The 25,427-nt window shown below is 47.2% G+C and overlaps 1 protein-coding gene across 3 annotated transcripts in view; it reads left to right on the top strand.

The window, feature by feature from the left end:
- Positions 1–24,633, top strand: part of LOC120926672 (acyl-coenzyme A amino acid N-acyltransferase 1-like) — a 28,609-nt gene extending 3,976 nt beyond the window's left edge. Inside the window, exons 1-5 of one of the 3 annotated variants that reach the window (XM_040336808.1) lie at positions 5,307–5,363; positions 5,396–5,442; positions 11,138–11,610; positions 17,309–17,511; positions 23,971–24,633. In XM_040336808.1, coding sequence (XP_040192742.1) covers positions 11,148–11,610; positions 17,309–17,511; positions 23,971–24,567 — 1,263 coding nt within the window. In that variant the 5' untranslated portion in view covers positions 5,307–5,363; positions 5,396–5,442; positions 11,138–11,147 and the 3' untranslated portion in view covers positions 24,568–24,633. Of the gene's footprint in view, positions 1–5,278; positions 5,443–11,137; positions 11,611–17,308; positions 17,512–23,970 lie in introns of those variants that run through there. The other 2 variants (XM_040336800.1, XM_040336818.1) reach the window with 2 other exon arrangements.
- Positions 24,634–25,427: the final 794 nt, after the last annotated feature.

Below are 25,427 nucleotides of genomic sequence, written 5' to 3'. Positions count from 1 at the left end.
GTAAAGGGAGAACTCTGCGGACTCAGATGTAAAGGGGGAACTCTGCGGACTCAGATGTAAAGGGGGAACTCTGCGGACTCAGATGTAAAGGAAGAACTCTGCGGACTCAGATGTAAAGGGGGAACTCTGCGGACTCAGATGTAAAGGGGGAACTCTGCGGACTCAGATGTAAAGGGGGAACTCTGCGGACTCAGATGTAAAGGGGGAACTCTGCGGACTCCGATGTAAAGGGGGAACTCTGCGGACTCAGATGTAAAGGGGGAACTCTGCGGACTCAGATGTAAAGGGGGAACTCTGTGGACTCAGATGTAAAGGGAGAACTCTGCAGACTCACATGTAAAGGGGGAACTCTGCGGACTCACATGTAAAGGGGGAACTCTGCGGACTCAGATGTAAAGGGGGAACTCTGCGGACTCAGATGTAAAGGGGGAACTCTGCGGACTCAGATGTAAAGGGGGAACTCTGCAGACTCAGATGTAAAGGTAAATCAGGGTTCTCAGAGCACTCATTACATCAGAGCTCCCCTTTACACCAGAGACCACAGTGCTCCCACTTACATCAGAGTCCTTGCCATACACCTGAGCATCCCTTACATTAGAGTCCCCAGAGTTCTCCCTTACATCAGAGTCCCCCCTTACAATAAAAGGGAACTCTGTGGACTCAGATGTAAAGGGGGAACTCTTATCTATGCATAGTTTATGCATACTATGAAAAAAAATTGATGTGCGACTCTGAAGTGTTCGGGTTTGGCTTGAAGAAAAGGTGGCAACCCTACATGTAGCCCCATGTGATTTTGGCAACCATCTTAGGTCAGACAGAGCCCTGGCTCCCAGGTTTGGCAGCCTTTTGGCGAGTTGGTAGAGTAAGGACAGGTACCCCATCCGTGAGGGACAGTAATAGCATTAGGGAAAGGTTCCTGATGAGGAGGGGGAAAGCGTAGGGTTGCATCTCTTCTGGATATCTTCCTGATTGGACACGAGACAGCCAGGCCGCATTTTGTCCCCTCTCAACAGACGCTGTAGGTTCAGGTGGATCTACCTCTTCACGACACGGGAAACTGAGCGAACCTGGCTGCATAGATGTCCCGCCGGGTTTGTTGTGAATTGTTGCTGAATCACTTCAATACAAGTTTTCTGTTGCGCCCGACTGTGTGAGTTATTGTTGCCGCACTCTCTGCACCCTACCCACAAGGGGCCCATACTCATTTAACCACCTCCCGCCTGCCTTATTGTAGAATAACGACGGGCCAGATCCCCTCTTGTTCTGGGAGGATGCCATGTGACGTCGCCCCAGTGTCATCACTCTCACGAGGGGGTGCAGAGCGCAATCACAGCCGATCACATGCAAACACGGAAGTGCCATTTAAAAGCTCTCCTCATCTCACACTGACAGAGTGTGAGGAGAGGAGAACTGATCAGCGGCATCTCCTCGCAGGGGAGACCTGTACAGATACATCAGGGCACTGATCATCAGTGCAGCCCCAGCAGTGTCCATCAGTGATGCCAGTAAGTGCTGCCTTTCAGTGCTCATCAGTGCCGCATATCCATGCCGCCTATCAGTGCCGCATATTAGTGCCCATCAATACAGCATATTAGTGCCTCCTCATCAGTGCCCTTCAGTGCTGCCTCATCAGTGCCCATCGGTGACATCAATCAGTGCCCATCAGTGATGCCAGTCATTGCTCGCAGGGTAGACCTGTACAGATAATCAGGGCACTGATCATCAGTGCATCCCCAGCAGTGTCCATCAGTGATGCCAGTCAGTGCTGCCTTTCAGTGCTCATCCATGCCGCCTATCAGTGCCGTATATTAGTGCCCATCAATACAGCATATTAGTGCCTCCTCATCAGTGCCACCTAATCAGTGCCCTTCAGTGCTGCCTCATTACTGCCCATCAGTGACATCAATCAGTGCCCATCAGTGATGCCAGTCAGTGCTTGCAGGGTAGACCTGTACAGATAATCAGGGCACTGATCATCAGTGCAGCCCCAGCAGTGCCCATCAGTGATGCCAGTCAGTGCTGCCTTTCAGTGCTCATCCATGCCGCCTATCAGTGCCGTATATTAGTGCCCATCAATACAGCATATCAGTGCCACCTAATAAGTGCCCTTCAGTGCTGCCTCATCAGTGCCCATCGGTGACATCAATCAGTGCCCATCAGTGATGCCAGTCAGTGCTGCCTTTCAGTGCTCATCGGTACTGATCAGTGGCGCCTATCTGTGCCGCATATTAGTGCCTCCTCATCAGTGCCCATCAGTGTCACCTAATCAGGGCCATTCAGTGCCATCTGATCAGTGCCCTTCAATGCCATCTCATTAGAGCCCATCAGTGCAGCCTATCAGTGCTGCCTCATCAGCACACATCAGTGAAGGAGAAAAATTACTAATTTTCAAAATCTACTGATAGAAACAAAAAAAATAACTTTAAAAAAAAAAAAAAAATCGGTCTTTTTTTAGTTTTTTTTTTTTTAGCAAAAAATAAAAAACCCAGTGGTGATTACGGTAAATACCACTAAGCCTAGGTTCACACTGACTGTGGGAATGAAATTGTGCGAGTTCAGATAAACTCGCACAATTTCATTCCCGCAAGTCAGTCCCGACTTCGGGGGGCGATTTCAGAGACATCTGTGCGGGTTTCTGCACAGATGTCAATGAAAATCGCACCTCCAAATTGTCAAAAGTAGTACAGAAAATTGTCCTGGGCAGGAAGGTGGGGTGAAAGTGCCCGGTATTGAAGCGGTTAAAGCGGAGGTTCCAACCACAAATAGCATTTTTTAAATGTATGTCCTTTCATCCTGCGTTTTTATAATATAAATCCGGTCACTTACTATTTTACAATCCGCCACTGATCCGCATAGTTATTCAAAAAAGATAGGGCCAGATTCTTGTAGAATCTGCGGCGGCGTAGCGTAAGCCATTTACACTACGCCGCCGCAACTTACTGGAGCAAGTGCCGTATTCTCCAAGCATTTGCTCCGTAATTTGCGTCGGCGTAGTGTAATTGGCCCGGCGTAAGGCCGCGTAATTCAAAGGGGGCGGCTTGTATTTAAATTAAGCGCGCCCCCGCACCGATCGAACTGCGCATGCGCCGGGCTTAAAATAGCCCAGTGCGCATGCTCCAGTTCTCGACGGAAAACGTCAATGACGCTGACGTAAAGTCGTATTCGCGGACGATTTAGGAAAACGACGTAACCGACGGAACAAGCCGACGCTGATCCGACGCCATACTTAACATGGCATACAGCGGACCTACGTAAACTTGCCCCTCATATTAGCAGGGGCAAGTTTACGCTTATGTAAACGTCGTAAATTCTCTGAGTCGTTCGCGCGTACGTTCGGGAATCGTCGTAAATTGCTAATTTACATAAGCGACGGGGAAAACAACGTCGGCGACACCTAGCGGCGGGAAAAAAAATGCATTTAAGATCTGACAGCGTAAGAGCCTTAGGCCCCTTTCACATGTCCGTTCCGCTCATCCGTTATTACAAGTCCGTTAACGGACTTGTAATACATCCCTATGGGAACGCGTCCGTTAGCGGATGGAGCATCCGCTAGCGTCCGCGTCAGTCGGGATCCGCTTTTCCGAACGGAAGAAACCCTATTTTTCTTCCGTTCGGCGGAGCGGAACTGATGCAGACGGACAGACGGTCCGTCTGCATCAGGTTCCCCATAGGGGACAGCGGAGCAGAGACAGGGCGGTCCCTGCACTGTGTGCGGGGACCACCCTATCCGCCGATAGCTGAGCGGAGATCCCCGCTGAGCCGACGGAGACACACGGAGCGGACCCAGAAACGGTCCGCTCCGTGTGAAAGAGCCCTTACGCTTGTCAGATCTAAGGAATATCTATGCGTAACTGATTCTAAGAATCATTTGCGCCGTCGTAACGCCTTTGAGAATCTGGGCCATAGTTTATAAAACTATGTCCACACCGTTGTCATTTTGCTTGTGGGCATTGTGAAGCCCACAAGCACTTACTTCCTGGAAGTCTTGGATGGGGAGTGATAATTGGACAGCGCACTGCATCCTGGGAAATGATGTCAGAATCCTAGGTGATTCCAAAGGCAGATTTCGTGGGACTGCATAGCAACAGGCATTTCCAGATGAGTAAAAAAATAGTTTTTTTTTTCTTTTTTAGGTCTAATGAGCACAATAATGAAAAAAAAAATTTGGGATGGAAACTCCACTTTAACCGCTTAACGACCGCCGCATGTATATGTACGTCCACAGAATGACACGTACAGGTACATGCGGCGGTCGGAAATCGCCGGGGAGCGATCCGGGATGAGGGCGCGGCTATTGGTTTCTAGCCGCCCCCTCGCGATCGCTCCCCGGAGCTGAAGAACGGGGAGAGCCGTATGTAAACACGGCTTCCCCGTGCTTCACTGTGGCGGCGCATCGATCAAGTGATCCCTTTTATAGGGAGACTTGATCGATGACGTCAGTCCTACAGCCACACCCCCCTACAGTTGTAAACACACACTAGGTGAACCCTAACTCCTACAGCGCCCCCTGTGGTTAACTCCCAAACTGCAACTGTCATTTTCACAATAAACAATGCAATTTAATTGCATTTTTTGCTGTGAAAATGACAATGGTCCCAAAAATGTGTCAAAATTGTCCGAAGTGTCCGCCTTAATGTCGCAGTCACGAAAAAAAAATCGCTGATCGCCGCCATTAGTAGTAAAAAATAAATAAATAATAAAAATGCAATAAAACCCCTATTTTGTAAACGCTATAAATTTTGCGCAAACCAATCGATAAACGCTTATTGCGATTTTTTTTTACCAAAAATAGGTAGAAGAATACGTATCGGCCTAAACTGAGGAAAAAAATAATTGTTATATATGTTTTTGGGGGATATTTATTATAGCAAAAAGTAAAAAATATTGAATTTTTTTTCAAAATTGTCGCTCTATTTTTGTTTATAGCGCAAAAAATAAAAACCGCAGAGGTGATCAAATACCACCAAAAGAAAGCTTTATTTGTGGGGAAAAAAGGACGCCAATTTTGTTTGGGAGCCACGTCGCACGACCGCGCAATTGTCTGGCCTGGGCATTTAGCTGCCTAAAGGCTTAAGTGGTTAAGCAGCTTAGATCAGCAATCCACAGTAAATTGTTATTCGCAGATCTCCCCGATTTAGAAATATTTGGGTAAACAGTTCTGTTTAGCATTGTTCAGGTGTTTCAATTATTTTAGAGACGTGTTCCCTTTAAATACAACCCCTGACCTATGTTGTCACTCTGCCAGGCCTATGTTGTCACTCTGCCAGGCCAGCGTTGTCATTCCGCCCTTCTCTTCTCAAGTTGCTGCAGCCGGAAGAATTTCTTCTCTCCGGGAACACAGAACACGGTGTCAGGATTCTGCGGCTGTGTGTTACTTGTAACAGGCTGAGCAATAGAAATCTTTCCGCTGTGGCCTTCAGATCGAATGTAAATCATCACAAGGTCAGATGAGGTTTTATTTTTATCTGGAAAGCAGTCTGTTTACTATGACTGCCGGTACACTTCCTATATATGTGTGTAGCCTTCTCTGCATACATAACTCTATGGACATGGTTCATAAATGCTGCAACAAAAGGCCTTGCTACCATAGGTGTGTGCATTAGGGTGTGCACCCCAAAGTTCAAACAAGTCAGAGGGTGTGTATGTATGCATAATATATACACACAATCTTATAAATACATGTAAAAAAACATTTTAAAATTTATTAAAACATGGACGGTGTTAGTAGGGCAGAGGTTGGTGTCGTTTTTTTATTTTAATTTTTTAATTTTTACAGTTTTTACAGCTTTGATGAAATATCAGCCCCATTGGGGGGCTTTGATTAAATATCAGCAGGGGGAATCTGCGCTGCACGGGGTGATTAGGGTGTGCCCAGGCTCCCCTGCGCACACCCCCACACCCCGCATGCTTATGCTTGCTAGTGAATAAATCAGCAATTTTAAATTTTTTTCAAAAACGGAGGCAATTTTAACATGCATGTTTGTATTAGACCCCTTTCACACCAGTGCTAGTTTTAGAGGTGCTTTACCGCTGTTATAGCGGCGCTATTCTGCCGTTAGCTGGGTGCTTTTTTTTTTTTTTTAAGTGTATTTTGTGCGTGTACTCGAGAGAGAGGAGCCGGACTGCAGGAGTTGGGAGTAGGCAGGCCTCCCCCAGAGGCAATCTGCCACCTTTCTCCATGCCCCGGGTGGCAATGGTGGGTGTGTGAGGGGGTCCTTCCACACAACCCGCCCTACCTGCTCCGCTTTGAAGCCCAACGGGGCAGAGGGACTCCCTATAAGGGAGTGAGAGGATCTAGCCCGCGCAACCAGCCCCGTTAGTCCTTCGCCTCTCTTTTTAGAGACCGCGTGGTCAAAGTGCGTGCTTGTTAACCCAATTTCGAGTGCGTGTAAGTGTGGTGGTTTTTGTGGGAGGGGGGTGGGCGTACTAAGCACAGGCTTACCTCGCATAGCACACCCACTGGGAGCCGGGCTGAGACCACCAAACTCAATTCACATGTAGCCGAGACCGGGATCCGAACCCCTAGCTGCAGAGGTGAATGGCTTGCCAGCGCAGTGCCAATCGCTTTGAGCCAACGCAGCTCCCGTAGCTGGGTGCTTTTAACCCCCGCTGGCGGTCGAGGAAAGGGTTAATAGCGCCCGTGTCGCAGCGCTGCCAAAGTGCTTTGCAGGCGCTTCGGCAGCGCTGCCCGTTCATCTCAATGGGCAGGGGGCAGTGCGGGAGTGGCGTATACAGCACTCCTACACCGCCCCAAAGATGCTGCTTGCAGGACTTTTTTTCCCGTCCCGCAAGCACACTGCCCCAGTGTGACAGCACTCGGGCTTTCACACTGGAGAGGGGCTTTTCAGGAGCTTTACTGACGCTATTTTTAGCGCTAAAACGCCTGAAAAGCGTCTCGGTGTGAAAGCGGTCTTATGCTGGCCATACACGCATGGAATTTTGGCCGTTTGGCAGATTGAATGATTATTCGTCGGTCGAAAGCAAATTGCCCACTGACTGATAAAATAAACTAGTTTCCATGATCGTCGTTACCATTGGATAACAATAAAAACAGAAATAAATTATACAAAACAGAATATTCTTATCATTTCAGTTACAATATAACATAAAGGGGCAGATTCACGTAGATGGGCGTATTATTGGGCGGGCGTAACGTATTTGAGTTACGTTACGCCGCCGCAAGTTTTACACGCAAGTGCTTTATTCACAAAGCACTTGACTGTAAAGTTGCGAAGGCATAGCGTAAATCCCCCGGCGCAAGCCCGCCTAATTTGAATTTGGTAGGGGGCGTATAGCATTTAAATTAGGCGCGTTCCCGCGCCGAACCTAATACGCATGCGCCGTCCGAAGAATATCCCAGGGTGCATTGCTCCAAATGACGTCGCAAGGACGTCATTGGTTTCGACGTGAACGTAAATGGCGTCCAGCCCTATTCACGGACGACTTACGCAAACAACGTAAATTTTCAAATTTTGACGCGGGAACGACGGCCATACTTAACATTGGCTGCGCCTCATATACCCAGGGGCAACTTTACGCCGGGGGAAAGCCTAACGTAAACGTCGTAACTTCACTGCGTCGGCCGGGCGTACGTTCGGGAATTCGCGTATCTAGCTAATTTGCATACTCGACGGGGAAAACGACGGTGGCGACACCTAGCGGCGAAAAAATAAATTCATTTAAGATCCGACGGCGTAAGAGCCTTACGCCTGTCGGATCTAATGCTTATCTATGCGTAACTGATTCTAAGAATCAGGCGCATAGATACGACGGCCCAGATTAGGACTTACGACGGCGTACATGGCGGTGCGCCGTCGTAAGTCCTTTAAGAATCTGGGCCAAACACTTTAGTTAAAACGGTAAAAGTTTTTGCTGCGGATCCATCGACATTAGCCGGGCCCACGGTTGAAATCGTTGGTAAAGTTGGGTCCACTAACGGCACGATTGTCGAACGATCTTTCCGATCCTTCTGCAGTTTTATCCAGGCCCCCCCCCTCCCCGTTGCCTTCTGGGACCTTTATGTTTCCCAGAAGATGGGAACTTTCGGAAAGCGCGGTGCAACTCGTCCATGCACATTAGGAAACTTGACGTTTTCCCTTTTTTGCAGTGCCGGCGCCTGCACCCAAAGCCGATGGATGGTCCGGCTTGGGGTGCCGACATTGCGGGCTCCCTGGATAGGTAAATGTCCTTGTATTAAAGGTCATCAGGTACAGTATTTGTAGCTGCTGACTTTTCTTTTTTTTTATCCACAGGCAGGAACTCCGCTTTAACAATTGTTGGCCAACTTGCTTCAGTAATATTCGTCTTCTTAGCTGCTGGTGGGAGTAATTACATCAGAGATTGCAAACTATCATTGCACTTTATACTGTATTCAGTAACCCAGACAGTGGCGGCTGGTGCTCAAAATTTTTTGAGGGGAGCAAATGAAAAAAAAGAAAAAAATTGTAGCCTCACTGTGCCTATCAAACGCAGCCGCTGTGACATCAATTGTCACCACTGTGCCATGTCATTAAACGCAGCCACTGTGCCATCAATTGTCACCACTGTGCCATCCCATCAAACGCAGCAACTATGCCATCAAACGCAGTCACTGTGCCATCAATTGTCACCACTGTGCCATCCCATCAAACGCAGTCACTGTGCCATCAATTGTCACCACTGTGCCATGCCAAACGCAGGCGCTGTGCCATCAATTGTCACCACTGTGCCATGCTATTAAACGCAGCCGCTGTGCCATCAATTGTCACCACTGTGCCATCCCATCAAACGCAGCAACTATGCCATCAAACGCAGTCACTGTGCCATCAATTGTCACCACTGTGCCATCCCATCAAACGCAGTCACTGTGCCATCAATTGTCACCACTGTGCCATGCCAAACGCAGCCGCTGTGCCATCAATTGTCACCACTGTGCCATGCTATTAAATGCAGCCACTGTGCCATCAATTGTCACCACTGTGCCATCCCATCAAACGCAGCCACTATGCCATCAAACGCAGTCACTGTGCCATCAATTGTCACCACTGTGCCATCCCATCAAACGCAGTCACTGTGCCATCAATTGTCACCACTGTGCCATCCCATCAAACGCAGTCACTGTGCCATCAATTGTCACCACTGTGCCATGCCAAACGCAGCCGCTGTGCCATCAATTGTCACCACTGTGCCATGCTATTAAACGCAGCCGCTGTGCCATTAATTGTCACCACTGTGCTATCCCATCAAACGCAGCCACTGTGCTAATTGTCACCACTGTAACCATTGTTGTAACTGTGCATGTCACTGTGCTGTGCCCTTTAATTGTCGCCTCTGTGCCCATTGCTGTCACTGTGCTGTGCCCTTTGTCGCCTCTGTGCCCATTGTTGTCACTGTGCTGTGCCCTTTGTCGCCTCTGTGCCCATTGTTGTCACTGTGCTGTGCCCTTTGTCGCCTCTGTGCCCATTGTTGTCACTGTGCTGTCTGTGCCCTTTTATTGATGCCACTGTGCCCTTTGCCGCTCTCTGTCCCCTTTGCCACTCTCTGTGCCCATTGTCGCCCCTTTCCCTGTAAAATGAACTTACCTGAAGCTTCCATGTCCTCCCTTGATGTCTTGTCCTGCTTGGTGACGCTTCAGCCAATCAGGTTCCTGATAACCAGAATCCGGGAACCTGATTGGCTGAAACGGCCGTCAGTCTTTTTCAAGGAACGCAGGGGGCCTCGTTCCGAGAATAGACATCCGAGAGCCGGAGGGCTGTACTTGGAAAGCCTATGAGAGCCGCTGGCTTTGATAGGCAGTTCTGCTCAGCCAACCAGCTGCCGTTATTCAGGTAACTGGCGCCCTATGTCCGGTTATCTGAATAGACCAGGCAGCTGGCAACCAACAATAACATACATCCGTGCAATTATGCACGAATGTATGTTATTTGCGAGAGGGGGTGGCGCTGCAGCGCCCTCTATAGACGGCCGCCGGAACTGCGGTTAAAATGTAAAAATGACATTTTAACCGAATAACAGTTCTTAACCACTTAAGCCCCGGACCAAAATGCTGCCTAAAGACCCAAGGTGTTTTTACAGTTCGGCACTGCGTCGCTTTAACAGACAATTGCGCGGTCATGCGACGTGGCCCCCAAACAAAATTGGCGTCCTTTTTTCCCCCACAAATAGAGCTTTCTTTTGGTGGTATTTGATCACCTCTGCGGTTTTTATTTTTTGCGCTATAAACAAAAATAAAGCGACAATTTTGAAAAAAATTCAATATTTTTTACTTTTTGTTATAATAAATATCCCCCAAAAACATATATAAAAACATTTTTTTCCCTCAGTTTAGGCCGATACGTATTCTTCGACCTATTTTTAATAAAAAAAATCGCAATAAGCGTTTATCGATTGGTTTGCGCAAAATTTATAGCGTTTACAAAATAGGGGATAGTTTTATTGCATTTTTATAAAAATTTTTTTTTTACTACTAATGGCGGCGATCAGCGTTTTTTTTCGTGACTGCGACATTATGGCGGACACTTCGGACAATTTTGACACATTTTTGGGACCATTGTCATTTTCACAGCAAAAAATGCATTTAAATTGCATTGTTTATTGTGAAAATGACAGTTGCAGTTTGGGAGTTAACCACAGGGGGCGCTGTAGGAGTTAGGGTGCACCTAGTGTGTGTTTACAACTGTAGGGGGGTGTGGCTGTAGGACTGACGTCATCGATTGTGTCTCCCTATAAAGGGGATGACACGATCGATGCGCCACCATAGTGAAGCACGGGGAAGCCGTGTTTACATACGGCTCTCCCCGTTCTTCAGCTCCGGGGAGCGATCGCGACGGAGCGGCTATTTGTTGTTTATAGCCGCGCCGTCGTCCCGGATCGCTCCCCGAGCGAACCCGACCGCCGCATGTAGCGGGGGGGGGGGGCCCGATCGGACCCCCCACCCGCTAGAAGGCAAGGACGTACATGAACGCCCATGTGCCTGTACGTGCCATACTGTGGACGTACATTTACATGCAGCGGTCGGGAAGTGGTTAAAGGGCCCGTTTTTTTTTTTTGTGACTGCGGGAGGGGGGGGGCGGCGCCCGTGCGTCCCTATGGACGGGCCGCCACTGAGTTACCCAGAGCCTTCTTCACTAGCTTTTAATAAAGTTTTATTCTTTTACAGACCTTCAGCCATGATTGGTCTCGCAGTCACACCAGAGGTGGCGCTTGCCGATGAGCCGGTAAAGATTCAAGCTTGGGGCCTCCCACCACAAGAGCTAATCACACTAAGAGCATGGCTGGAAGATGAGAAGGGGGAAGTCTTTCACTCCCGAGCCTTCTATAGAACTGATGATGACGGAAATGTGGATTTAGAGCGTACACCGGCCACTGGTGGAGACTTCCATGGAGTTCATCCAATGGGACTCTTCTGGGCTCTGAAACCAGTTATTCCATTTCTTAGGTTGGTAAAACGTGATATAAAGGGAAGTCCTTTCTACGTTCACGTGGAGCTCTACTGTCGGATGGAAATCAGTTCATCACCAGAAGACCCTCCTATTGCCAGCAAAATTGTAGAAAGATGGTACTCCAGTCCTCGTGTTGAGAGAGTGCAGATCAGAGAAGGACGAATCCGGGGAGCTCTCTTCCTCCCACCAGGTAAGCAAAGTCTGATATCAACTGTTTCTAAGACTAAAACATGAACATTCCTTGGAATATAGGATTTTTCTGATTGATTGGTGTTATGCCGCGTACACACAACCGTTTTTCATGACGTGAAAAATTTTTTTTTTACATATGTCATTAAAAACGACCGTGTGGGCTCCAGAGCATTTTTTTATGACGTGAAAAATGAGCATTACAAATTTAGAACATGCTCTATTTTTTCGCGTTGTTTTTCACGTCGTGAAAAACGGTCGTGTGTAGACTTTAACGACGTGAAAAAAACGCGCATGCTCAGAAGCAAGTTATGAGACGAGAGCGCTCGTTCTGGTAAAACTAGCATTCGTAATGGAGATAGCACATTCGTCACGCTGTAACAGACAGAAAAGCACGAAGACTGAAAAGCGCGAATCGTCTCTCACCAAACTTTTGGCAGCCCCAAGGGTGGCGCCATCCAAATGGAACTTCCCCTTTATAGTGCCGTCGTACGTGTTGTACGTCACTGCGCTTTTGCTCGAGCATTTTTTTTTCACGATTGTGTGTAGGCAAGGCAGGCGTGACAAGAATCACGTCGAAAAAAACTTTGTTTTTTTTAGACCATTAAAAATGGTTGTGTGTATGCGGCATTAGTTTGCTTCAGGTCAGTATGGTGGTCTACCTTTTACTGTATAGACTTACCTACTTGGTCAATATTTTAGCAAACAAATGTGGAGAATATACATATCATTAATCAAACATTGCTCAAGAAATTATCTTGATCATGGTGGGTGGTTTGCCCATGCATGATCAATCTAATACCTATAGCCTCTGGGCTTTTGAGGCCTTCAAACTTAGACATGAGGCACCACTCACGCCCATAATGGGAAAAATAAGCTCCAGAGCTCTAGAAGTCTTAGGCCCAGATTCACGTACATCCGCGTATCTTCACGCGGGCGTAACGTATATGATTTACGTTACGCCTCCGCAACTTAGCAGGACAAGTGCTGTATTCTCAAAGCACTTGCTCCGTAAGTTGCGGCGGCGTAGCGTAAATCGGCCGGCGTAAGCCCGCCTAATTCAAATGTGGGACAGGGGGGCGTGTCTTATGTTAATCTTCTGTGACCCGACGTGATTGACGTTTTTCACGAACGGCGCATGCGCCGTCTGTGGAAATCTCCCAGTGTGCATTGCTCCTAATACGCCGCAAGGACATATTGGTTTTGACGTGGACGTAAATTACGTCCAGCCCCATTCACGGACGACTTACGCAAACTACGTAAAATTTTCAAATTTCGACGTGGGAACGACGGCCATACTTAACATTGGTACACCGCAGTTATGCCTTATATAGTAGGGGCAACTATATGCCGGGAAAAGCCTAACGTAAATGGCGTTAATTTACTGCGTCGGCCGCGCGTACGTTCGGGAATTCGCGTATCTTGCTGATTTACATATTTCGCTTCGTAAATCAGCATACACGCCCCTAGCGGTCAGCTTAAAAATGCAGTTACGATCCGACGGCGTAAGAGACTTACGCCTGTCGGATCTAACAGATATCTATGCGTAACTGATTCTAAGAATCAGGCGCATAGATACGACCGGCCGAACGCAGAGATACGACGGCGTATCTGGAGATACACCGTCGTATCTCCTCTCAGAATCCGGGCCTTATTAGATTATATGAGAGGTGAGTGTGACAAGGCTTTGAACGCTGCCTGTGCACAGCAGCATTAAGGTAGGGTGACCAGACATCCCCAGTTTCCGAGGACAGTCCCCGGATTGAGGAAACTGTCCCTGGACCAAGTCTGTCCCCGGTTTTGTCCCCAGATTGGACAAGGGCTGGGGCAATTAAAAAGACAGTCCGTGCAGAATAATAAAAAAATATGTATTTGTATTTTTTTCCATTATCTGTGCCTCTTTCTGAAGCTCATGTGCTGGTCGGAGCGTGGGGAATATTTCTTTAGTTTCGGGTGCATGCCTGTTCCGCTCCCGCTCACATGTTCTTCTGCCCTGGCTCAAGTCCTGACCCAGTAGTAGCCAGGGCACGGAGAGTAAGACTTAACAGGTTGTGAGGCAGGCAGCAGCGGAAAAAGGGCAGAGAGTCGCTGATTGCCGCCATTACTAGTAAAAAAAAAATATGTCCCGGGATTTAATTTTAAAAAACTGGTCACCTTACGTTACGGTGTCCTGTCACATCTAAAATAAAGTCATGTTGCAGAGGCGTAACTGGAACCTTCAGGGCCCTAATGCAATAAACCATTTAGGGCACCCGACCCAAGCCCGGGGCCCTTTATTATGGTCCCACAGCGGGACCTGTTTGCATGTTCGCCAGCCGGCCCCCTTTCTGCCCCTACATTAGAATCCCTCAGTATTCCCAGAGCCCCCTTTACATCAGAGTTCCATTTTACAGCACATCAGAGTTTGCACGGTTTGCCTAACAGCGCAGGAACTCTGCAGACCCTGATGTAAAGAGTAACTCTGCTGACCCTGATGTAAAGGGAAATGTTGTGGGCTCTGGTGTAAAAGGAAACTCTAAGGCCCCGTACACACGACCAAACATGTCTGCTGAAACTGGTCCGCGGACCAGTTTCAGCAGACATGTTCGGTCGTGTGTACGGCCGATCAGACAGGATTCCAGCGTACATTTGCCCGCCAGACCGTTTTCGAGCGGGCAAATGTTTCTAAACTTGCTTAGAAACATGCCCGCTGGAATCCTGCCTGTCGGACATTTTCGGTCGTCTGTACAGACTTACCGTACATGTCCGAGCGGCCGCCATCCCTCGCATGCGTCGAATGACTTTGACGCATGCGTGGAAGCATTGAACTTCCAGGGCCGCGCACGTCGCCGCGTCATCGTCGCGGCGACGGCGCGGCCTCGTCACCGCGTATCGTGTACGCGCGGATTTCTGTATGATGGTGTGTACAGCCATCATACAGAAATCTCCGGGCAGGCATGTACCGGGCGGACCGTTTTCATCGTACATGTTTGCCCGTGTGTACGAGGCCTAATGTAAGAGGTTCTATGGTCACCAGAGCCCCCCCTTACATCAAAATTTCCAGAGTTTCTTCTTACCTCAGAGTCTGCAGAGTTCCTCTTGCACCGTAACTCTGATGTAAGGGGGGGGGGGGTTACTCTGATGACCAGAGAACCTCTTACACCAGAGTTCTCATTTACATCAAAGTCCACAACATTCCCCCTTACATCAGGGTCCACAGAGTTCTCCTTTACACCAGAGACGGCAGAGGGATTACACTAGGGTAAAGGGGCAGCAGCAGCTTTAAGGTCCCCCTGTCCTTCAAAACTGGGGTAATGCGTTAAGCAAATTAGGTGGCCGCAAGGCCCCTGTGCGTGTGAGGCCCAATGAGAGATCAGAATGACAGGGAGATGAGCTCATCACTGTGCTGCTTTTACTTTTACTATAACTCAGTAATAGGCTGGGATGGGTAAAGGATGACTTTGGTTAAGAGAGAGTGGGTTAAATGATGCTGGCCATCAGATTGCAGAAAAAACTGCAGAAAATCCCTGGACTGGCAGTGAAAATTGCAGCAACAGTTGGCTTTCTTATTTTATCCTTTAATACGTTATTTATGTTTATCTTATTATTTTTGGCTGTAATTCTGTTTTATGCATATTTTATACCCTTAGGCCTCGTACACACGACCGAGGAACTCGTAAATGAAACATCGTTTTCCTCGTCGAGTTCCTTGTCAGGCTTATGGAGAAACTTGACAAGCTTGCTTTGCGTACACACTGGCAAGACCAAATTTCCTTGTTCTCAAACGCGGTGACATACAACAAATACAACGGCAGGGGAAGTTCGATTCCACTGGCACAACCCTTGGGGCTGCTTTTGTTAATCTCATGTCACTGCGTGTTAAGTAAAAGTTTGGTAAGAGACGATTTGCACTTTTCAGACTGTTACAGCGTGAAAAATGTGCTATGTCCATTACAAACGCTACTTTTACCGAAGGGGGGTTGCCATCTGGGGCCCTGGGGACCTCCGAACCCCCAACAGTGTTTTGGGCCCCCAACAGTGACAGGGCCCTGGGCAGCTGCCCGTTTGCCCTATGGTAAAGACGGCCCTGCCTATAGCTTCTGTAAATATCTCCTATATGTGCGCCGTTTAGGATATATTTACTTTGTACTGCGCCAATGTCATCGGTGCATGCGCTGTGAAGAAACGGCCCTCCGAGCTGTTTCTTCACTAGCGGGTGCCGTGACTGGCGGATCCCAAATGCATGCACGGGAGTGACGTCATGTGACTCTGGCCAATCACAGAGCCGGAGTAAGAGGGGTGAACATGGATTTGGCCTCCAGCGGGGACAGCGCAGGCTTCGTTTGCAGGTGCCACATAAAGTGCTAGTATGCAATATACTAGCACATAATGATTTTTTGCTTTGCAGGGAACAATATAGGAAGTAAAACCCATCAGGGTTTACTTCCTCTTAAATAAACAATGGTCACCAGAACAAAGAGATGGTTGAACACCTGACAGAGGGTATTAAGACTATATGCTATTTGATCGCACTAATTATTTATTGCTGTGTTTGCACATGTAGCACTACCCCCGTATGAGCTGCTGGTTTACATTTGGGCCTTGCATGTTACCTCGTTCCTCGTCGTCTAGGGGTTGATAGTCTGTAAAAAAAGTTCAATGTCCACAAGTTATATCTCCTTTTCTTTCGCTTTTATTTTCAAACAACTTGTAGAAGTAGAGGGATGAAGGATCAGGAGAAGGTTCAGGCGCACAAGGCAGATCACTGGGGAATTGCTGAACTTCAAAGTCACACTCACCACTTTCCTCTGAGTGGGTATTGCTCACGCGGATAGGCCCCTCTCACATGGCCTAGCAGCTGGAATGATGCACAGACAAGAATAATCTCAGTCTCTGCCACAGACTGGTTGCAAGTTCAGATGAGGGAATCCGGAATCTTCTGCCACAGGACTCGGTACCCGGAGATCCAGCCTTAAAGTTCTAGAGCCTTTAAGCCAACCCGGCACACTGTAAGGTATCGAAGGCTATGGTGCATCCTTCAATAAGTTACCAGGCCTCTCCCAAAGTACCAGCTTCCCGCTCGGTCCTTTCCGGCGACAGTTCCTCCATTGAGTGGCTTCCTCCTGCAGGACAGACAGCACAGGATCACCTCCAAAGAGTAGGCCCCAGTCAGGGTAACTGGGCCTACTAGGCAGAAATGCGGCCTCGGGCCAGCATGGTCCAGAGGCCAAAAATCACACGACACATACCTCGCGCCACGAAGGCGAGAGCCCCTTAAAGTGGCGTCTGCCCCTTAAGTATCCTTCCCCAGCATGCCCAGCGGGGAGACCACTCCCACTGGACTGTTCCCAAGCATAGACACCCAATACACCATGGCTTGTCTTAGTTCCAACATTGGCCTGTGGTGGTATCGCCACCTACAGGCAAACAATGGGAAAACCCTCCAGGCAAAGCCATAGCCGGAACAGAGGCTAATTTAGCCCCAATTAACAAAGTCTGAGCTATACTATCAGCTCAGACATCCTCTAAACTTGACATAGCGCCTGGTCATCAGGAGCAGGGCGCTACACACATTTTTCTGCACTTTATTGTATATTTGCACAGCTGGAAACTGGTAATTTACTCACGTGTTATGTTAGTTTTTAGTCTTTATTGAGGATTAGTAAGCACCACATTATTTCATTTGGGTATTAAGACTTGTCCCCTCCCTTGTTTTACAGGAGAAGGCCCTTTCCCCGGAGTCATTGACATGTTTGGCGGTGTTGGAGGTCTCCTGGAGTTTAGAAGCGGCCTCCTGGCCAGCCGTGGGTTTGCTTCCCTTGCCTTGGCCTATTTTGCCTATGAAGATCTGCCAAACTTTCTAGGAGACGTGGATTTGAAATACTTTGAGGAGGCTGCGCAATTTCTGTGTAACCACCCAAAAGTAAGTTTTTAGACATGAGACTTGATGAGAAATTCATAATTCCTAAATGTCTCAATTTTGGACAGTGCTAATAATTTGCATTCTTTAATCAGGAGGAGCTTATATGCTCTCTACCTCATCCAATCAAAACACTTTTGCATTCATTTAGAAAATGAAAATCATTCTCTGAGTGGCACCCTTAGGCTGGGTTCACATATATATGCCAATTGAATGCGTTTTCAACCACATCCAATTCGCTTAACATGTGAGTGTGACCGGCTTTCAATGCGCTGCTGCGGTGCGGTTTTGAAAAGGGTCCTGTGCATTTTTGGGTCTGGTTCAGGCGCGAATTCAGAGACAAATTTGTACTTGAACCGATGAGCAGAAACATACAGGACACCGGACTGCAAACCGCACCGCAGATATGTAAACCCAGCCTTACTAAACAGTGGACCTCCTGTGTTCATCATGCCAGCAGCTCAGCAGGGGACCCAGAAGCAAATAGAGATCAGATCACTGGCACATATACGTTGGCCAAGCTGGACCAGTTTAACTACACTATATTGTCAAAAGCGAGAACAAGAAGGAAATGGATGCGGGACTTCAAATGAAGCATGTCTCTGTTGGTGATAGTGGATATACCAACTTAATTGTAACTATAAATATAACTATAAATGGACTCATCATCCCAATCCCCAGTGGGCAGTCCATACAGTTGTATTGAATTAAAGATTTTTAAAGGTTTTTTGATAGATAAATATAATAATAATAAATGGTGCATAATATAAAAATACACTTAACCCCCGGACCATATTGCTGCCCAAAGACCAGAGCACTTTTTGCGATTCGGGACTGCGCCGATTTAACTGACAATTGCGCGGTGGTGCGACGCGGCTCCCAAACAAAATTGGCGTCCTTTTTTTCCCACAAATAGAGCTTTCTTTTGGTGGTATTTGATCACCTCTGCGGTTTTTATTTTTTGCGCTATAAACAAAAATAGAGCGACAATTTTGAAAAAAAATAATATTTTTTACTTTTTGCTATAATAAATATCCCCCAAAAATATATAAAAAAACGTTTTTTTCCTCAGTTTAGGATCATACGTATTCTTCTACATATTTTTCGTTAAAAAAAAATCGCAATAAGCGTTTATTGATTGGTTTGCGCAAAAGTTATAGCGTTTACAAAATAGGGGGTATTTTTATGTCATTTTTATTAATATATTTTTTTTTACTAGTAATGGCGGTGACCAGCGATTTTTTTTTCGGTACTGCGACATTATGGCGGACACTTTTGACACATTTTTGGGACCATTGGCATTTTTATAGAGATCAGTGCTATAAAAATGCATTGGATTACTATAAAAATGCCACTGGCAGTAAAGGGGTTAACACTAGGGGGCGGGGAAGGGGTTAAGTATGTCCCTGGGTGTGTTCTTACTGTGGGGGGGGGGTGGACTCACTAGGGGAAACACTGATCCTCTGTTCATACATTGTATGAACAGAAGATCAGCATTTCCCCCCCTGACAGGACCGGGAGCTGTGTGTTTACACACACAGCTCCCGGTCCCCGCTCTGTAACGAGCGATCGCGTGTGCCCGGCGGCGATCGTGCCCGCCGGGCACCCGCACGGGAGTCACGGACGAGCGGGGGGCACGCGCCTCCGGCGGCGCGCACGCGCCCCTAGTGGCCGCTCAAAGAGCCGCCGTATAGCTACAGGCTCTGGCCCAGGAGAGCCGACCTCCTGCCGTAGAATGATGGTGGCTGGTCGGCAAGTAGTTAATAATAAAAACATATTTAATATTTGATCAAAGATGGACATGATTGGCACAAAAGACAGTAATGAAGGTGGTGAACATATGAATCAATTATACATGATTGTCATGAAGGATACAAACAATACATAATATGAAAAATAAATAAAAGTATGTATCGCTCACCCCCGAAGGAGCCGCTGAATAGTTTGGGATGGGCGTATTAAGTTACCAAGTTCTCTTGTCTAGGGGTATAACTTGTGAGTGTGGATAAGGAGCAAATGTCCAGACAACAGCGTGGAGTTTTCAATGCTTTATTCCAAGGCTATCATAGCCAACATCAACATAGCACACAGTAGAGAAAAGGTTGATGAGCAAGAGGGAACTGTGGTATCAGGCCTTGGATATCAAAGCATGGAGAGCAATCCTGCTCTCAGTACAAATAGCTCAAACGTCACCACTCCCGCCGGAGTGGGTAAAGTGTCCCCGGACAGGTAGTTAACTTTAGCCTGGCAGCCGGTGGGTCACTTGCAAATAAAGTCACTGGGAGGAAACAGGGCCTCTGGACAGGCCTGATAGGTATTTAAAAATGGTTAAAGATTAGGACTGACCAGTAAGCACAATTTAGGGTCACCCATGGACAGTTGCAATGTACCTGTCGTGTGGCGTGGTGACCGGATCCCCGATGGTACGTCCCAACCTCGCAGACAACCTCTGTATCTAGGTTCTCCCGAGCAGACTCCTCATCGTACAGCTCCCAGCTTAGGATCTGGAACCCAGCAAGCCGCTGGGGTCCCTCTCAGCATCAAGGTGAGACTCTGCCTGGTATGCAGCTCCGGTCAGGCGAGCCTCGATGGCGGGGCCAATGGATGCACGCACCCTGAAGGTAGATGCCGCACCTGGATTTGGGACCCGCATAGCACATCTACTCATGGCGGCTGCCACAGATATACCCCCCGCCAGCATGCCCAAAAGAATGAAAAACTCTTCTGATTGGCTGCTGGGAAAGATGGGTCCATCAGAACCCCTCTAGCGCCAACTGTCGTCCAGGGGTGACAACACACCCCTGGCACGCAGACTGACCTAGGAGGCAGTCCCAAACTGGCAACAGCACAAACTAAACATCTGTGAGTGGGAGCAACTTAAATCTCCCACTCCACTAACTTTAGCGTAGCGCCCCACTAACTAAAAAAAAGGGGGGGCGCTACAAGTATATAAGGATAAATTATAGCTTGGCACCCTTGAGTGTGGACGCTTATCCACCATCATGAATTTATCCTTATATACTTTTATTTATTTTTCATATTATGTATTGTTTGTATCCTTTATGAAAATCATGTATAATTGATTCATATGTTCACCACCTTCATTACTGTCTTTTGTACCAATCATGTCCATCTTTGATTAAATATGTTTTTATTATTAATCATGGTTTTCTATGTATACCCTATGCATTATATATTTTTAGATTATGCACCATTTATTATTATTATTATTATTATTATTATTATTATGATTATTATTATTATTATTATTATATTTATCTATCTATCAAAAAACCTTTACAAATCTTTAATTAAATTCAATACAACTGTATGGACTGCCCACCGGGGATTGGGATGATGAGTCCATTTATAGTTATATTTATAGTTACAATTAATTAAGTTGGTATATCCACTATCACCAACAGACATGCTTCATTTGAAGTCCCGCATTCATTTCCTTCTTGTTCTCGCATATATGTTTAGGGATGGAGGCATGCCTCGGTTTCCAAAGCGAGCAAAGTCCTTTCTTGTATAAGAGAGGTATGGACTCCAGAGACAGAGATATCATTTTGCCCCTGTACAAATCATTAGTAAGACCTCATCTGGAATATGCAGTTCAGTTTTGGGCCCCAGTTCTCAAAAAGGATATCAGGGAACTGGAGAAAGTGCAGAGAAGGGCAACCAAACTGATAAGAGGGATGGAGGAGCTCAGCTATGAGGAAAGATTAGAGGAACTGAATTTATTCACTCTTGAGAAGAGGAGAATAAGGGGGGATATGATCAACATGTACAAATATATAAGGGGGTCCATACAGTGTACTTGGTGTTGAGTTATTCACTTTACGGTCAACACTGAGGACAAGAGGGCACTCTTTACGTCTAGAGGAAAAGAGATTTCACCTCCAAATACGGAAAGGTTTCTTCACAGTAAGAGCTGTGAAAATGTGGAACAGACTCCCTCCAGACGTGGTTCTGGCCAGCTCAGTAGATTGCTTTAAGAAAGGCCTGGATACTTTCCTAAATGTACAGAATATAACTGGGTACTAACATTTATAGGTAAAGTTGATCCGGGGAAAATCCGATTGCCTCTCGGGGGATCAGGAAGGAATTTTTTCCCCTGCTGCAGCAAATTGGATCATGCTCTGCTGGGGTTTTTTGCCTTCCTCTGGATCAACTGTGGGTATGGAGTTGGGTGTATGGGATTGCATTGTGTTTTTTATTTTGTTTGTTTTTTTTTTGTTTTTTTTGTGGTTGAACTGGATGGACATGTGTCTTTTTTCAACCTGACTAACTATGTAACTATGTAACTATGTGTTTGGGTACGTTTAGGTCACTTTCCATCCTTTAGCCTATATTGTCAAAAGTATTGGGGCACATGAACTTTAATGGCATCCCAGTCTTCATCCGGAGGGTTCAACATTGGGTTGGCCCACCATTTGCAGCTATAACAGCTTTAACTCTTTTAGGAAGGCTATCCACAAGGGTTAGGAGTGTGTCTGTGGGAATGTTTGACTATTCTTTTAGAAGCGCATTTGTAAGATCAGGCACTGATGTGGCAGGCCTGGCTCACAGTCTGCGCTCTAATTCATTCCAATGGCCTTTGTGCAGGCCAGTCAAGTTCCTCCACCGCAAACTCGCTCATCCATGTCTTTATGGACCTTGCTTTGTGCACTGGTCCAAATCATTTGGTGAAGGTGGGGTTATGGTGTGGGGTTGTTTTTCAGGGGTTGGGCTTGGCCCCTTAGTTCCAAGGGAAATCTTAAGACATCAGCAAACCAAGATATTTTGGACAATTTCATGCTCACAACTTTGTGGGAACAGTTTGGGGATGGTCCCTTCCGGTTCCAACATGACTGCACACCAGTGCACAAAGCAAAGTCCATAAAGACATGGATGAGCGAGTTTGGGGTGGAGGAACTTGACTGGACTGCACAGAGTTCTGAACTCAACCCGATAGAACTCCTTTGGGGAGCCAGCGAGACAGGCCTTTTGGTTCAAAAGCAGTGCCTGACCTCACAAATGCTCTTCTGGAAGAATGGTCAAACATTCCCATAGACACACTCCTAAACCTTGTGGACAGCTTTCCCAGAAGAGTTGAAGCTGTTATAGCTGATAGGCCCCTGATGCCGACGCGCGTGCCCGGCGGGCGCGATCACTGCTGGGCACCCGCGATCGCTCGTTACAGAGCGAGAACCGGGAGCTGTGTGTGTAAATACACAGCTCCCGCTCCTGTCAGGGGGAGAAATGACTTATCGTCTGTTCATACAATGTATGAACAGCGATCAGTCATTTCCCCTAGTCAGTCCCACCCCCCCTTCAGTTAGAACACACTCAGGGAACATAAGTAACCCCTTCCTCGCCCCCTAGTGTTAACCCCTTCCCTGCCAGGAAAGGGGTTAACACTATAACACTATAAAAATGCCAATGGTGCCAAAAATGTGTCAAAAGTGTCCGAAGTGTCCGCCATAAGGTCGCAGTACACATAAGAATCGCTGATCGCCGCCATTTCTAGTAAAAAAAAAATATTAATAAAAATGCCATAAAACTATCCCCTATTTTGTAAATGCTATAACTTTTGCGCAAACCAATCAATAAACGCTTATTTTTTTAAATTTTTTAACGAAAAATATGTAGGATACGTATCGGCCTAAACTGAGGAAAAAAATAGTTTTTTATATATTTTTTTATAGCAAAAAGTAAAAAATATTTTTTTTTTTTCAAAATTGTCGCTCTATTTTTGTTTATAGCGCAAAAACTAAAAACCGCAGAGGTGATCAAATACCACCAAAAGAAAGCTCTATTTGTGGGAAAAAAAGGACGCCAATTTTGTTTGGGAGCCACAACGCACGACCGCGCAATTGTCAGTTAAAACGACGCAGTGCCAAATCGCAAAAAAGTGGCCCGGTCATTGACCAGCAATATGGTCCGGGGCTTAAGTGGTTAAAGGAGTTGTAAAGGCAGACGGTGTTTTATCTTAATACATTCTATGCATTAAGTTAAAAAACCTGTGTGTAGCAGCCTCCCCAGGACCCCCCAATTACTTACCTGAGCCCAATCTCTCCAGCGATGTCCACGAGTGTCTAAGCCGTCCAGGACAGTCCTCCTTATTGGCTGAAACACATCAGTGGCGCCATTGGCTCCAGTGGCTGTCAATCAAAGTCAGTCAGCCAATCAGGGGAGGGGGCGGGGCTCCATGTCTGAATGGATACACAGAGCTCTGACTCGGCTTGGGTGCCCCCATAGAGAGCTGCTGGCTGAAGGGGCACTCGATAGGAGGGAGGAGCCCGAGAAGAGGAGGATCTAGGCGGCTCGGTGCAAAACCGACTGCACAGAGGAGGTAAGTATAACGTGTGTTATTTAAGAAAAAAAACACAAGACTTTACAATTACTTTAAACTTGTGAAACAGAGTCTGTTATATTCTAATTGTCTTGCATTTCTTCATGTACCTGTTATTGGCTTAGGTTTCTGGAGAAGGAGTTGGAGTAATCGCTATATGCAAAGGGGCTGAGATGGGCTTGGCAATGGGAACTTATTTGCCACAGGTGGCTGCTACTGTCTGTATCAATGGAACCAATGCTGTCAATGGAAACACTCTCAGCTACGGTGATCTCTCCGTTCCTGGAATTCCCTATCAATCAGAAAGACTGATTTTCACAGACAGAGGGACCCTCAACGTTTCCCGTGCAATGGCAGATCCAAGAAAGCCTGAATACCAGGATTCCATCTTTCCAGTAGAGAAGGCCAGAGGTCCTATTCTCTTCATTGTGGGTGAAAATGACCAGAATTATGACAGCTTATTTTTTGCCAAGGAAGCATTAGCCAGAGCACACAAATACGGCAAGAAAGACGTGTATTTACGGAGTTACCCCAGAGCAGGCCACCTTCTAGAGCCCCCTGGTTCCCCCTTTTGCTCTGTGTCCCAATCTCCATTCTTTCCACTTCCACTCACTTGGGGAGGAGAGCTTCTCCCACACTGCAGAGCCCAGGAACACAGCTGGAAAGAGACACGGGACTTCCTACGGAAAAATATACCATGCTCACGGCGCAATAAGTTATGAAAAATTTATGTTTTTTTTTTTGTTTTTTTTTCAATCTACTAAAGAAAAATAAAAAAAAAAAATGTGTTCTTTGTGAATTTATAGGGCCAGATTCACAGAGCAGATACGACGGCGTATCTCCTGATACGCCGTCGTATCTGTTGTTCTATCTATGCGACTGATTCATAGAATCAGTTACGCATAGATAGCCAGAAGATCCGACAGGTGTAATTGTTTTACACTGTCGGATCTTAGGATGCAGTACCGCGGCCGCCGCTGGGGGGAGTTCGCGTCGTAATACAGCGTTGGGTATGCAAATTAGGAGTTACGGCACCTTTAACATTGTGTAAAAGTAGTCCACCATGTTAAAGTATGCTCGTCTTTCCCGCGTCACTTTTGAATTTTTTTAAAAAATTTTCTTTTTCCCGGCGCAAGTCTTTTTTTCACATCGCGATTCACAAAACGTCGGCGCGTCGTAATTTCGTGCAAAGCACGTCGGGAAATTTGCGACGGGAGCATGCGCAGTACTTCCGGCGCGGGAGCGCACCTAATTTAACCACTTCCCGACCGCCGCATGTACATATACGTCGGCAGAATGGCACGTACAGGCACATTGGCGTACCTGTACGTCCCTGCCTAGACGTGGGTCGGGGGTCCGATCGGGACCCCCCCCCCCCCCCCGCTACACGCGGCGGTCGGGTTCCCTCGGGGAGCGATCCGGGATGACGGCGCGGCTATTTGTTTATAGCCGATCCGTCGCGATCGTTCCCCGGAGCTGAAGAACGGGGAGAGCCGTATGTAAACACGGCTTCCCCGTGCTTCACTATGGCGCTGCATCGATCGAGTGATCCCCTTTATAGGGGAGACTCGATCGATGACGT

The sequence above is a fragment of the Rana temporaria genome, chromosome 1, assembly GCF_905171775.1.
Source record: "Rana temporaria chromosome 1, aRanTem1.1, whole genome shotgun sequence".
In the NCBI taxonomy this organism is placed as follows: domain Eukaryota; kingdom Metazoa; phylum Chordata; class Amphibia; order Anura; family Ranidae; genus Rana; species Rana temporaria.
This window is presented reverse-complemented; position numbering and strand designations above follow the sequence as displayed.